Here is a 14006-nt window from a genome sequence, read left to right as displayed (position 1 = left end):
GAGTACATTTCTGATCAAGCATTGTTGCCTCTCGTTGTTTCCCCTCCCCAGGCTTTTCTTGAGTGGGAGGTCTCTTATTGCTGTTTCTATTTCTATGTTTGATATGGGTCTGTTAAGTTGATTTAAATCATCTTGGTTGAGTTTCGGCATGTCGATATTTGCTAGAAAATTGTCCATTTCTTCCAGATTCTCAAACTTATTAGCATAAAGGTTTGAGAAGTACTCCCTTATAATGTTCTGAATCTTGGTTGTTTCTGTGGTGATGATTTCATTTTCATGTCTGAGTTTGTTTATTTGGGTGTGTTCTCTTTTTTTCTGATAAGATTTGCTAAGGGTCTGTCAATTTTGTTAATTTTTTTTGAAGAACTGACTCTGTTGTGTTGATTTTTTTTCTATTTTTTAAAATTCTAATTCATTTAATTCTGATTTAATTTTAATTATTTGTTTCTGTCTACTGGATTGGGGTTTAGCTTGTTGCTCTTTTCAAGGAACTTCAGTGTCTCATTCAATTGTTGGTTTCAGAGCTCTCCAATTTATTGATATAGGAACTCAGAGCTATAAACTTGCCTCTGAATACTGCTTTTGCTGTGTCCCAGAGGAGCTGGTAATTTGTGTGTTCATTTTTGTTGAATATCATGAACATTTGAATTTCCTTTCTAATCTCTTCTATGACCCATTGATGGTTCAACATTGGTGTTGTTCAGCCTCCATGTGTTACAGGAGTTTCTTTGGTTGCTTTTGGTGTTGAGTTCTAATTTTATTCCCTTGTGGTCTGAGAGAATGCAGGGTATAATTTCAATGTTTCTGAAATTGGACAAACTTGCTTTGTGACCTAAAATGTGGTCTATTTTGGAGAATGTTCCATGTGCTGCTAAGAAGAACGTGTATTCTGATTCTGTTGGGTGAAACAATTTCTTTGTTTTTAAATGGATTGATTTATGAGATGTTCATTTTTTGCTTCTTTGTCCCATGATTATAAAATGTTAGAATGTATAATTTAGCTTATAAATTTATAAGTAAATACATTGGGTGGTATGCAAGTATATACAAATGTATTAATTGAAATATAGTAGATGTGAGGGAATTCTTAAATAGTGTAATTCCTTAGAAAAGCAAAATCAAAGTTCATCAACATAAAACACCAGGAAGCACGTACTCAAAAATGGTGGGATGGCAGTCAAGGGAAAGGCATGAACAAATAAGGAGGAGAAGTGGAACATTTTCTAACTTAGATAAAAATATGTAGATCTGAAGTACTTTATTTTTCTTTTACGTTTAAATATTATTTGTCTCTTACATTTTTGAAAAAAACTAAATGTTACATGATATTCCTTGTAAGAATATGTTGGTTTAAGCTTGATGCTGGTGGCTCATGCCTGAAATCCTAGCTACTCAGGAGGCTGAGATCAGGTTCAAAGTTAGCCTGGGAAGAAAAGTCTGTGAGATTCTTACCTCCAGTGAAAAACTATTCAAGCCAAAAGCAGTGCTGTGGCTCAAGTGGAAGAGCACTAGCCTCAGCACAAAGAGGTCAGGGACAGTACCTAGGCCCAGAGTTCAAGCCCCAGGACTGGCAAAAAAACCCAAAAAGAATATCTTGCTTTCATATCCTTGGCACATCTACTATGTGCCATATACTTAATCAGATATTATTGGAGTCAGTGAGGCAGACAAGCCCTTCCTCAGAGCTTACACAATACTTAACAGTCATTTCTGTGGTCATTAGTGAATAATATATGAGCTTTAAAATAATTTTTAAAAAAAGTATACATCCAAACTGGGAGCTTGTTGCTCACTCCTGTCATTGTAAATATTCACACGACTGGAGAATTGTAGTTCAAAGCCAGGCTGGGCAGAAAAAAATCCAAGAAACTCCATCATCAAAATAACCAGGAAAAAAACCTTGCCAGAAAGCATGGATCAAATGGTAGAGTTCCAGCCTATCGAGTAAGCTGAGCAAGTGAGAAACCCTGAATTTAAACCGGTACTGTGTGTGTGTGGCGGGGGGGGGGGGGGGGTGGGGTGGTGGGAAGTATTCCTTCATCTGTCTTCTATCTCATTAGTTTTCATTATGTGTACATAAACATATACATATATGTACACACATTAGCTTCATTGAATAAAGCTTATTTTCTTAGGTTATGAAAGACAATACAAGATCGTTAGGGAGGCTAATGTCTTTAAAACAGTTTTTTTTTTTATTGTTGTTATAAAGGTGATGTATAGAGGAGTTACAGTTACATAAGTCAGGTAGAGTACATTTCTTTTTGGACCATGTTATGCTTTTCCTTGCTCTCTCCCAGTTTTTCCCTTCCATCCCTACCCATAAGTTGTATCGTTCATTTTCAGCATAGTGTCCAGTGAGTATCATTGGTGCTTTTGTTCACCCTATGTCCCTCCATTTCTGTGCCTCTTGTTGCATTCCCAAAGATATATAAATGAATAAACTGAACAAAATAGTATCCATTATCTTATTGCAAGGAAATTTTTTTTGGGGGGGGGGGTTGGTCCTGGCTCTTGAACTCTAGCTTAGGCGCTATCCCTGCGCTCTTCAGCTCAAGTGCACTTGAGCCACAGTGCCACTTCCTAGCTTTCTAGTGGTTTATTTGAGATAAGTGTCTCACAGATTTTCCTGCCCTGGCTGGCTTTGAACTGCGATCCTCAGATCTCAGCCTCCTGAGTAGCTAGGATTACAGGTGTGAGCCACCGGCACCTGGCTAGGAAATATTTTTTTCAGAGAAAGAATTTTGCAAAGCTGTAAACATGATTTTCATAGTGTCTGCTTGATAAGAAGAATCTATTGAAATGATGGAATGGAAGTTTGGAAGCTTAGGTTTGAAATGCTGTTTGGTCTTTAAATTCTGGAGATAGATGACAGCTTAAATGGATTACCTTCATGTCTCCAAGATTATCTCATGATGAGTGTGTGGGTGAGTACAAGTTATCCATAGCCAAGTTTGTTATGAATGTAGTAAAAACAACCAACATGTTGATTTTGTAGGGAATTAAAGCTTGTGAGATCTAGAAATACTGTATCTTCATCTTTGTAGCAAATATTTAATCAGAATTAAGCTGGCTAAAAAATGTGACCAATTCATCACCTTATGGGTAGTGATACATTTATATCAGGTTCTAAGTAATTCATTGAACAGTATTTCATAGCCGATGAATAATGAGAAAGCTGTGCCAGGAACCTGAGGTGGCATATTCTTGTTATAATTATCAGCCTCTAGGACCAGAGTGTTGTTATGTATTTTGAACTACAAAACCTTATTTACATAAGAACTAGAATTTGATGTTTAAAGAATTAGATGGTGTGGGCACCAGTGGCTCATTCCTGTAATCCTAGCTACTTAGGAGACTGAGATCTGAGTGAATCAGGGTTCAAACCCAGCCTAGGAAGGAAAGTCTGTGGTGACTCCTACCTCCACTTAACCAGGGGAAAAAAAAATCCACAAGTGGAGCTGTGGCTCAAGTAGTAGATTGCCATCCTTATCAAAAAATGCCCAGGTCCTGATTTCAGTCTCCAAGATTAGCCAGCAAAACCCCCCAAACAAAAAAGAATTAGACATGTCTTTTAAATTTAATCACTTTTCAATTGTTAAATAATTTATTTTATTTGCCAGTTGTGGGTCTGGAACTCTGGGCCTGGCCGCTGTCCCTCAGCTCTTGAGTTCTTCAGTTCAAGAGGAGTGCTCTACCACTTGAGCTGCAGTGCCACTTCCAGTTTTCTGGTGGTTTATTGGAGATAAGAGTCTCACGGACTTTTCTGGCCGGGCTGGCTTTGAACCACGATCCTCATATCTTAGCCTTTTGAGTAGCTAGGATTACAGGTGTAAGCCAGCTCACAGCAGGAATTAACTTTTTTGTTTTTACAGATTTTAATTTTTACAGTAGAGTTGTTGAGAATATAATTCAGTGCTAGTTGAATACCAGAAATTTGAGTGGAATGTTGTCATATGATACTTTATGCAACTAACTTTCAGTCTTTAATCAATAAAAATATCTGCTTTTCTAGGTTGGTGCTCTTTTTGTATTGCCATGTACTGTTAGTAACATACTTGTCCCACCTCCCAACCAGCTCAATTCAAGGAAATGGAAGGAATATATAGCAAAAAAGCCTAAGACAATTGGTGGTAAGTTGTTGATCTTAACATTGTCTTAATGTAACACAACTGTTGTATCTCAGATTTGAAATTAATATTTTAACTGTATCTACCTATGTTCTTTATGAGAAAACAGTATTTAATGATATCTAATCATGTTCATTAAAAAATTTGTAAAGGCATAGTTTTGATTAATTAGAGGCTAGTTGAATTAGACATTGGTTTCTTAACACATCTCAGGAACCTGTAATGTCAAAATAAAGGGATACATTTATTATCTGACGTACTGGAAAATGAACTGTGGCTGCAGTTTCATAAAAGAATGAAAACTTAGGAGCTTAACTGCATGCTACCATTGTCCTATGTACTTCAGAAATACTGATTCATTTTATTTATTTATTTTTTTGTTGGTCGTGGGGCTTGAACTCTGGGCCTGGGCGTTGTCCCTCAGCTCTTCAACTCAAGGCGAGCGCTCTACCACTTGAGCTACAGCGCCACTTGATTCATTTTATTTTTATAATAATCTTACATATTTATTTTTGCTCCCATTCTATCGATGAGGAAACATGTTTGAAGAGTTAAAGAGCTATTCATTGACAACCTAGAGTAATCCTGGCCTGCTATGTAATAGTTCTGTATGTGTTCTTAGGGTTTGAACCTGGGCTTTACTATATATTGTGTTCAAGATATCACCATATATAAATTCTGTTATAAAGTTAGAGGTTATTTAAGTGGGGATCATAGTATTTTGTTACATAATTGTGAATAAAAAGGTTAAAGATACTTCCCTAAATTCATAGGGATAGCTAAGGTGTATTTGTTGCAGTGTTGTGAGCCTATAGGTATTGTGATAAGCCTGAGAACTGCAATTGAAACACTTGTATCAAGACTGGTTGGGAGGAAATCTGTACAAATACTTGACTGTGATGTAGTATTCTATGTATATGATTTTAAAAGAAATGTCTTTTTGCTGGGCACAGTGATTCAGTCCTGTAATCCCTGCAATATAGGAGCAGAGTGGGGTGGATTATTGGATTAAGGTTTGATGCCAGCCTGCAAAAAATAATAGTAATAATAATTGTGAGACTCAGCAAACAAGGCAGATGTGGTAGTTGACTTCTGGAATCTTAACTATATGGGAGACATAATTTGGAGGATCAGTGTTCAGTGCTGTCTTGGCAAAACACAAGACCCTCACCGAAAGAAAAAAAAGAGGAATTGAGCGTACAGGAAGTATAAGGCTTTGTTGAAATGCCAGTACCACAAAACAAAAAGAACAAGGATGGGTCATTTATGTAGTACAATAGGTAGGATATGGGTTTCTTTTTGTTTGCTTGTTTATTTACTGTTGTTTTATTATCTTTAAGTAGCTGTGCAAAGGAGGCATCATTTAACAAAGCCGTTTGTGAACACAGTATCCCTTGATCAGTGTCCCCCTTTTCAACATTCTCACCCAAGATGCTGGCTTCTAATTTAGCAAATGTTGAATTTGAGATCTTGGTAAAATGTCATTGTTGAAATTTCAATCTGGAGTTTGAAATGTAAGTCTAGGTCTCTAGAAAACAGTCCAGAGTAAGAATTTAGATTCTGGGTTTATCAGCACCTTTGTTGATATCAAACATAGCAAGATTAAAAAGCAGTATACTTTATTTGCCCATAGTTCTGCAGTTTGAGTTGATCTCTGTTGGTTGGATCTTTTAGCCAGTCACTGGTAGTCAGGAATGTGTATCAGACACTGGGGTCAGCTGGGATGCAGAAATGGCTGGCTTTCGTCTTCCTGTGGTTTAGGAGCCCCTTTCTTGTCACATGGTCCCTTCATTTGGTCTCCATAGACATTTTTACATGACACCTCAGGACATGTACCAACATTGAAACAGTCAAGACTTTTTAAGGTATAGTCCCTGAACTGGCTCTGTGTCACTTGTGCTACATTCTGTTATTTACCAATAATCCCAAGAATAGCCCTCATTCACAGGAGAGGTGGCTATACAAGTTCTGAATACCAAGAAGCCATCAATGGGAAGGCTCACCATTAGGAATGGCTAACTAGAAACAACAACACAAACACAATATAGCTAGAGAGGAAAGCCAAGGATAGAATCTTTAGAAATGCCTGGGTGCTGGTGGTTCAAGACTGTACTCCTGACTAACTCAGGGGGCTGAGATCTGAGGACTGAAGTTCAAAGACACCCTTGGCAGAAGACTTCATGAGACTGGAAGTAAGAGGTATGCCTCAAGTGGTAATGTTTCAGCTGTTTGTGAAAACGCCAAGCCAGACTGCAGAGCCCCAGTACTAGCACAAAGCCAAAACAAAACAAGAAATAACCTGTATTTCAGTTACATTGAAGGAAAAGTTAGGAGGGATTTAATATATGATTTCTGAAAGATCCTGCCATGTTGTAATGATCAAGTGGCATCAGAGTGCCATGTATTTCATTATATGGGATAGAGTGCAGGATGTGAGAAACATAGTCACTCTGGGTCATTACATGTAAGAAGGTTGCCTAGTGGTGCTTTTCTTTGTGAAATTGCTAATCAAGTGAAGAACACCCTTTAGAATATAATTGAAGTCTGTATAACAGACAGTGTGAAGGTAAAGAAAAGGGCAGTCCAGAGTTCATTACCTAATGTAGTAAAAGCTCCAGGAAAGCTTCCTAGAGGAAGGGTCATTACTAATACTGCTCACTGTTCTGTGCTAGTATATACATCAGTGCAGCATTGGTACTTCTTAGCCACTTATGAGGAATAAATATATATCTGGTAACTTTAGAAGATGCTAACACAAAATCAGCAAGATACATACACGAGTGGTAGTATAGTCAGTTTCACTTTACATTAGACAAAATTATGGGATAATATTTGTTTCTTATCACTGTGTATGTCTAAGACTGAAATTATGGACTAAATATTAGCATCTGCTAAATAATTGAGGATATCCTGGATAAGCCCATCTGTTTGTTTATTTTTCTTCTTGTAACTTTCTACAACTTCATATGGGTTTTATGTTTGAAGTACTAATTTTAGTTGATTTAGAATTTACTCTTGGGTGTTTCTTCATTATTTTTATTACATCTAAGAAACTATCTTGTAGCTTGATTTCATTTTTTTAAAAATTATGGCCACTTGAAAATTTAGGGGTTGAATAGTGGTAGCTTCTGAATAATAATAAGACACAAATCACAAGATAATATTTGAAGCCAGATTGTTGATTACTGATTAGGTGGGATCATTAATGCCTGATTGAACTATTCTTTCACAGTATTTTTTTGTTTTCATTTTAAGAGTAGTTACAATACCAAATAGGATAGTTTATTAAGTTCTCCTCTACCTATAACCCTTTCTGAAGGGGAAATCTGGTACTTATGCCATTGATAAGTAGTTCGGAAGGAGTTTTCCTTTTGTAAAAATGAGAAAAGTCAAGTTTTAGTTTGTGTAACAGCATCCAGAAATGCATCCAGAAAGCCTCACATCCCTGCTCTTGTGCATAGCTAATGATAGCTTTTCTTCTCATCCCAGATAGCAACTCACACTCCAGCCCCCCAACCGTCATTGTGTTTCTCCATAACCTAGTGAATTATGCCCAAACTAAACCTAGTCCTGTTTGCTAAAACTTCTTCCCAATATTGTTGTTTTGTATCTTATTGTTTTGTGATTGCATTCATTCATTCATTCATCCTATTTCTCAGTTACTTATTCATTCAGTTTCTCATTCACTTTGGTTTTTATTTACTCATTCAGTTCCTCATTCTCTTGTGTGTTGGAATATGGAATAGATATTGGGAACCAGGTGCATGCAGTATGATAATGTGGGGGTTAGTGCTCTTGGACATAGGCTTTACGTTCCTCCCTTTAAATTTATATTGTTACATAAAAAGTAGATACCAAGAAGTAACTATGAGTCAGTTATCATTGGATGTAGTCACAACTGGCTATATGAACCATCCTTAAGACACTGCATATAAATAGCACAATGTGCTAAGTGTTATAGTATGATTTGTGGTAAAAACAACAACTCACTGTGTTAAGACCCAGTACTTAAATATATTTTTATATGTATTATTCATTTTTTAACAGATAATGTTCCCTCCCGCCCCCCCCCCCTCCCCGCCCCAGTTTGTGGGCCTTGAACCTTGAGCCTGGCACTGTCCCTGTACTCTTCAGCTCAAGGCGAGCGCTCTACCACTTGAGCCACAGTGCCACTTCTGGTTTTCTAGGGGTTTATTGGAAATAAACATCTCACAGGCTTTCCTGCCCAAGCTGGCTTTGAACATGATCCTCCAATGTCAGCCTCCTGAGTAGCTAGGATTACAGGTGTGAGCCACTGGTGCCCAGCCTTAACAGATAATTTTTATTGAGAACCCATAATATGCTGGCTACTGTTTTATATGCTGACCATCAACAGAAAATAATACAAAAACAAATTCCTTGCCCTCACAGAACTTACATTGTAGTGGAGAATTTAATTTTTCCCTCCAAATAGACAATAGCTAAGCCATTCATGTATTCTTGCCCTTTGCTACAAGTTATTTTCTTATTCAAGATCTATTTTGTGATCTATAAGATCCAAACAGATGCTTCTTTTTTTCATTTTTTAATATATTTTTATTGTAAAGATACTGTACAAAGGGGTTACAGTTACATGAGTAATGTAACGAGTACATTTCCTATCGAGCGTTGTTACCCCTCTGTTTTCCCCTACCATCCCTTCCCTCCTCCCTTCCTCAACTCCCCTCCTCCCCTCAAACTGTGAAGTTCGTTTTCAACATAGTGTCTTGTACATCTCATTGTTACAGTGGGTCAACCTGTATCCTTATTTAATCATTTTGTTATTTCCCTTCCCCTCCCCAAATTAGAAAAATGTATATATGATATGCAGGACATCGGAATCAAATACAGTGAAAATGGGTTGTACCATGGGGAAGAACATACAGAAGAAACAAAAAAAAAAATCACACAATACATTTTAAGTACATAGTTTTGTACATATGACCATATAAGATGATGCTAAGTGAAATGAACCCCAAGATAGGGGTTCAAACAGACTCAAAGCTCCTGTCTTTGCTCCTATGTGATCTTCTTAGTCCTTAATGTTATCATGGGGGGGCCTAGTTTTCATAGAGTTATTATGTGAAATTAGATAGTACACCAGCAGCAGCAGCAGCAGCATAAGTTTGCATCCTAGGTAAATATTACCAGCCAATATCGAAAACCTACTATGTGCCATATACTTTGCGTTCGTTGTCTTTGAGTCTCAAAATAATACTGAAAGCACATTAAAACAATCTTTTTATTGGAAGCAACAAAACTTAATGACAGAGAAATCAAGGAACAAATGTCACCGGACAGAATCAGACCTTTCACTCAGTTCTGAATGCATCTAAAGGCTACGTATATCACTTTTGTTACATTATGTTTCTGTTGAGAAGAATTGTTAAAACCTGGTCTTTTCCACTTTGTGCTTTGACATTTATGGAAGTCATTTATTCCTAGGCAGCGAAATAATAGTGTCTGATAATTTTGTAATTCTAGAGCTCTGATAATTTTACAACCTTGGATTCGTGTTGCCATGGTTATGCAAAAACATTACTTTGAAAGGGAAAATTTAAAGAAACTCTTGAAGAAAAATTATGTTTTATTATCGTTTTCTGACAGAGAAATCTAATTGAAGAGGGACTAGACTAATAAAGACTGACTTGATGCTTTGAAATGATGAAGCTGGTCCTTCTTAATACTCAAATCAGCATGATGAATTTGTTTTACAACCCTGAGCTAAAATGGATAAGGTTAATATGATACCACGTAACTGACTTATAAATAATTTCTATCTTAAGAAACTAAGCACTCAATAAAGATTTTGAAAATAATTTTAGTGGCAGAGACCAACTACCCTTTTAGTTAGGAGGGCTGTGCTAAGTTATGGAATGAATCAGTAAGTTTAGAAGTCAGAAATAATTTACAGTATGTTATCTGCAACAATAAAATTAAGTTACAAGTCAACCACAAAAATCTGAGAAATTCCCCAAATATTTAGAAATTAACACATTCCTAAATAAGGTTAAGGGGGAAAATAAACAAAAGGAAGTTAGAAAATAGTTTTACTTGAATGAAACTAAAAACAAAATATATCAAACTTACGGAAAACAAAGTAATATTAGAAGATTTTAAATGTTTATTATTGGATGGAGGAATGATCTGAAATTAATAATCTAAGCATCAACCTCAAGAATCCCTGTTCCAAATGAATACAAGAACAAAAATAGGCCAAAGAGCAAACAAAAAAATATTGTGACGTGTATCCCCCAAAATAGTGCAAATAACTATATGCTAAAAACCACAAACATGGCTGAAAGTAGAGAAGATAAACAATTAGAGAGGTATACCTGTGTATAGATTAAATATCAGTATTTTTATTAATAAGCATAATGATGTGTATATAACACATAATATTTATATTTAACAATTATAGGTTATATAGTTAAATGTATTTAGATATTTTCATAAAAGCACAAATGAATTTTATATCCAAACTTAAGAACTAAAACTAATTTATTTGGGCAGTAATGGGGTTTGAACCTAGGACCTTATACTTTCTAGGCAGGTGCTCTATCAGTAGTGCCATGTATCCAATCCCTAAAACTGATATATACCAAAAGCACAGTATAAAATAGCAACAAAATCAATAAATTTGAATCTATCAAAATTAAAAATGTCTATTTTTTGAAAAACATTTAAGAAAATAAAACACAAACTCCTCATTAAGAGAAATCGTTTAGTCAGATGCTTGACAATGGATAGATACATAAAATAATTCTTTCAATTTGAATAAGACAGCTCAATTAATAAGTGGGTAAGACTTGAATAGAGATTTCATCAAAAAAGATATGTGAATGGCTAATAAAGCCCATGAAAAGACATTCAACATGATTAGTCTTTTGGGAAATACAAATCACACCAGAATGTGATCCTATAATACATGCTAGAATGGCTATAATTAAAAACAATGACTACAAAATGTTGATGAGAATATAGAGAAATTGAAGCTCTTGCTCATAGTTAGGGACAGACAGCTCCTACGGAAGACATTTTGGCAATTAAACTTAACACATAATGCTGTACCCCCATGTTTTCATGCCTGGGTATCTGCCGAGGAAACAGGAGAACATAAGATCACACCAACATTTTGAGCAGATGTTTCTGAAAGCATCATGCATAGTAACTAAGAATTGGATACCAAACATCCATGTGAATCAATAAAACTTGTTTTTCCCATGCGATGCTCAGTTATAACTGGGGAGCGGGCGGGGGGGGGGGAAGAATCTTCGAGGTATACCTGAAAGCGTTATGCCGAGTTTGTAGTTAAAGCCAGATAAAATTAATCTAGTTCCTAACATTTATAGAATATTTAAGTGGCAAGAAGAGACAAAACACAGATGCGTGGTTTTCTGAGATCACAGGCCAGAAGGGAGAAGGGCTGCAGGGATGGAAGTTTTCCCCGGCTAGATGATAGTGATGAGTGGTGAGTTGTATACATTTCCCAACCTGTAAAAGTTTAATATACATATGTGCATGCATACTCAAAAATCATACCTCATTAAGGCTTCTTTGTTCTCTTTTGATTTCCATCTTTTTGTGTGTTTTTATAAACTTACGATAGATTTCCTGAAATTTATCTTCCAGTCATAAGATTCGTATTTCCTTATATTCCTGCTTCGTTAACTTTACTTCCTGTGAGCTCTTTATTTTTAAGATACTTTATTGACACATGATTAGTATTATAATAAGCCATACAAATTTAATGTGTACAGCTTGATGAGTTTGGAGATAAGTGTGTATGTATCATGGAACAAAAGTTTCTTCTTGTGCTCTTGATTTGTTATCTAGTACAGCTAAACTCATGGAAGCAGTGAGTAGGTTGGTAGCTGATGGGCGGCAGGGAGAGGACAGTGGAAGGTCCTGTTCAGAGGGTACAGTGTCTATGAGGCAAGATGAATAACTCCTAGATTTCTACTGTACTGTGTAGTGTAGGCTACTAATACTAAGTAAGTGTTCTTATCATGCGTTCTGGTCGTTTCCTATTCCAGAATATCTAGCTGGGTGGCTCATGCTTATAATTCTAGCTACTCAGGAGGCTGAGATCTGAGGACACAGTTTGAAGCTAGCCCAGGCAAGAAAGTTTGTGGGACTGTTGTCTTCAGTTAATCAGTAAAAAAAGAAGCTGCCAGGGGAGCTGTGGCTCAAATGGTAAAGGTGTTAGCCTTGAGGGTGAAAAAAAAAACCGCACCAACAAAGTGAGACAGCAACTCCCTGAGTTCAAAATAAAGGAAGAAAAGAAAAAAAGCAATATCTGTTTCATTATTACTACCTTCAACATTTAAGGTTTGTGCTTGCTGTATTATATTCTCTTCCTTTCCTTATGTATTGTTCTGTTTGGTTATTTTGGCATCTGGTTTTCACACTGGAGACTTTGCTTGAGGGCTTATTCACATTTAATAGAGAGAAGCCTAAAGATGAGTGAAAAATGCAGGAACATGGGTAAAGCTTATGAATTGTGGTCTTTATTTTAGACTGATCTCATTAGGATATTTTATTGGGTGACACCCTCCCCCCACGTTGAACTTTATTTAGTCTTTTCTCCAGGACTGCCCATGTTTTCAAAAGACGGGGCCATTCAGCTAACTGGCTTCCAACATTTTGAAAATTACATAGGGGAAGAAGGATGTAGGCCTCAATATTACCATATAAGCATTCGCTGATTAGTTGAGAACTCCAACTCTCAACTATTGTTTTGTGTCTGAAGTCAGAGACTCCTTTTGACTCTCTTCAGAGAATAAACCTATAATCTGTGCTAACGAAAATTATTTGCTTAAGTAAAATATAAGGAGCTCTATTTATTTCTGAAATAGGCTTTCAGTCAATCCTCACATTGTAATTTCATTTCGATTGCCACGCTCTCTGGAGCATGTCCCAGAGCCTCAGGAGGACATTTGTATATCTCGGTTTCTTCTAGGTTTGCTCTGTTATTTTTCTCAGCCTCTTTAGCAAGGGAGAGATCAAATATCTTACAGTTGTTCAGATGCTTTCTTACTTTCAAACTTAATTATAGTTGTCTTTTTTCTCGATAATAGATTTTGATTTGAGAATCTCCTTATCTGTTTAGTGGGATTTCAGAAGGTAGTGAAAATGGATGTCTATGCTCAGTTCACTATTATCAAGCAAAAACGAGTTTACTTGTATTTTCACAGCTTTTCTTCAACCTTCACTGTAACTTTCACTTGATTTGTTTTTAAAATATATTGGAAGCTGTCTTCACTGACCTTCACACAACTGACATGGCAGATTAATGGATGCTGTGTGTTCACTCTGTAAAATACATTTTGAATGACCATTGCAAGAAAGAAAAAGCTACTTTTTAGTACAACCTTCAGAATCCATGGGAGAGGTTGTTTCAGGACCCCGACAACTACAAATCAGAAGATACTCAAATCTTTTATATACTATGGCTTAGTATTTGCATGTGACCTATACATACTCTCTGATATATTTTAAATCATCTCTACATTATTGAATGCAATTTAAAACTGTATAAATAGCTGTTAACTTCTATTATTTATGAAATAATGACAAGGAAACTATTGTCATGTTAAAATAAAGATGCAGTTTTTATTTCCTGACATTTTAGATCTGTGGTTGTTTAATCCAGGGACACAGAACTTGAGATGAAGGTTGGTTCTTTTTCTGTACACTATCACCACTTGAGTTGTGAGAGTTTACAGGAGTCAGACCTTTCTACTTTAAAAAGTAGAAGCTGGAAATAAAGGATACATTAGGGGTATGCTGTATAAGAAAGATTATGGAATTCAGGTGAGTTGTTTAATATAAAACATTTGAGTATCATGTTTATGA

At 36.2% G+C, this 14006-nt stretch overlaps 1 protein-coding gene across 2 annotated transcripts in view; it reads left to right on the top strand.

The window, feature by feature from the left end:
* The window catches only part of Mtbp (MDM2 binding protein), a 57722-nt gene that overhangs the window by 18181 nt on the left and 25535 nt on the right, over nucleotides 1–14006 (top strand). For both annotated transcript variants that reach the window (XM_013032236.1, XM_013032235.1), the window contains exon 11: nucleotides 4016–4133. In XM_013032236.1, the coding sequence (XP_012887690.1) occupies nucleotides 4016–4133 (118 nt within the window). The remainder of the gene's footprint in view (nucleotides 1–4015; nucleotides 4134–14006) is intronic.

Source organism: Dipodomys ordii, unplaced genomic scaffold (genome assembly GCF_000151885.1).
Source record: "Dipodomys ordii isolate 6190 unplaced genomic scaffold, Dord_2.0 Scaffold151, whole genome shotgun sequence".
Taxonomy (NCBI): Eukaryota; Metazoa; Chordata; class Mammalia; order Rodentia; family Heteromyidae; genus Dipodomys; species Dipodomys ordii.
The sequence above is the reverse complement of the archived record's forward strand: the minus strand, read 5'-3'. Positions and strand labels throughout refer to the sequence as shown.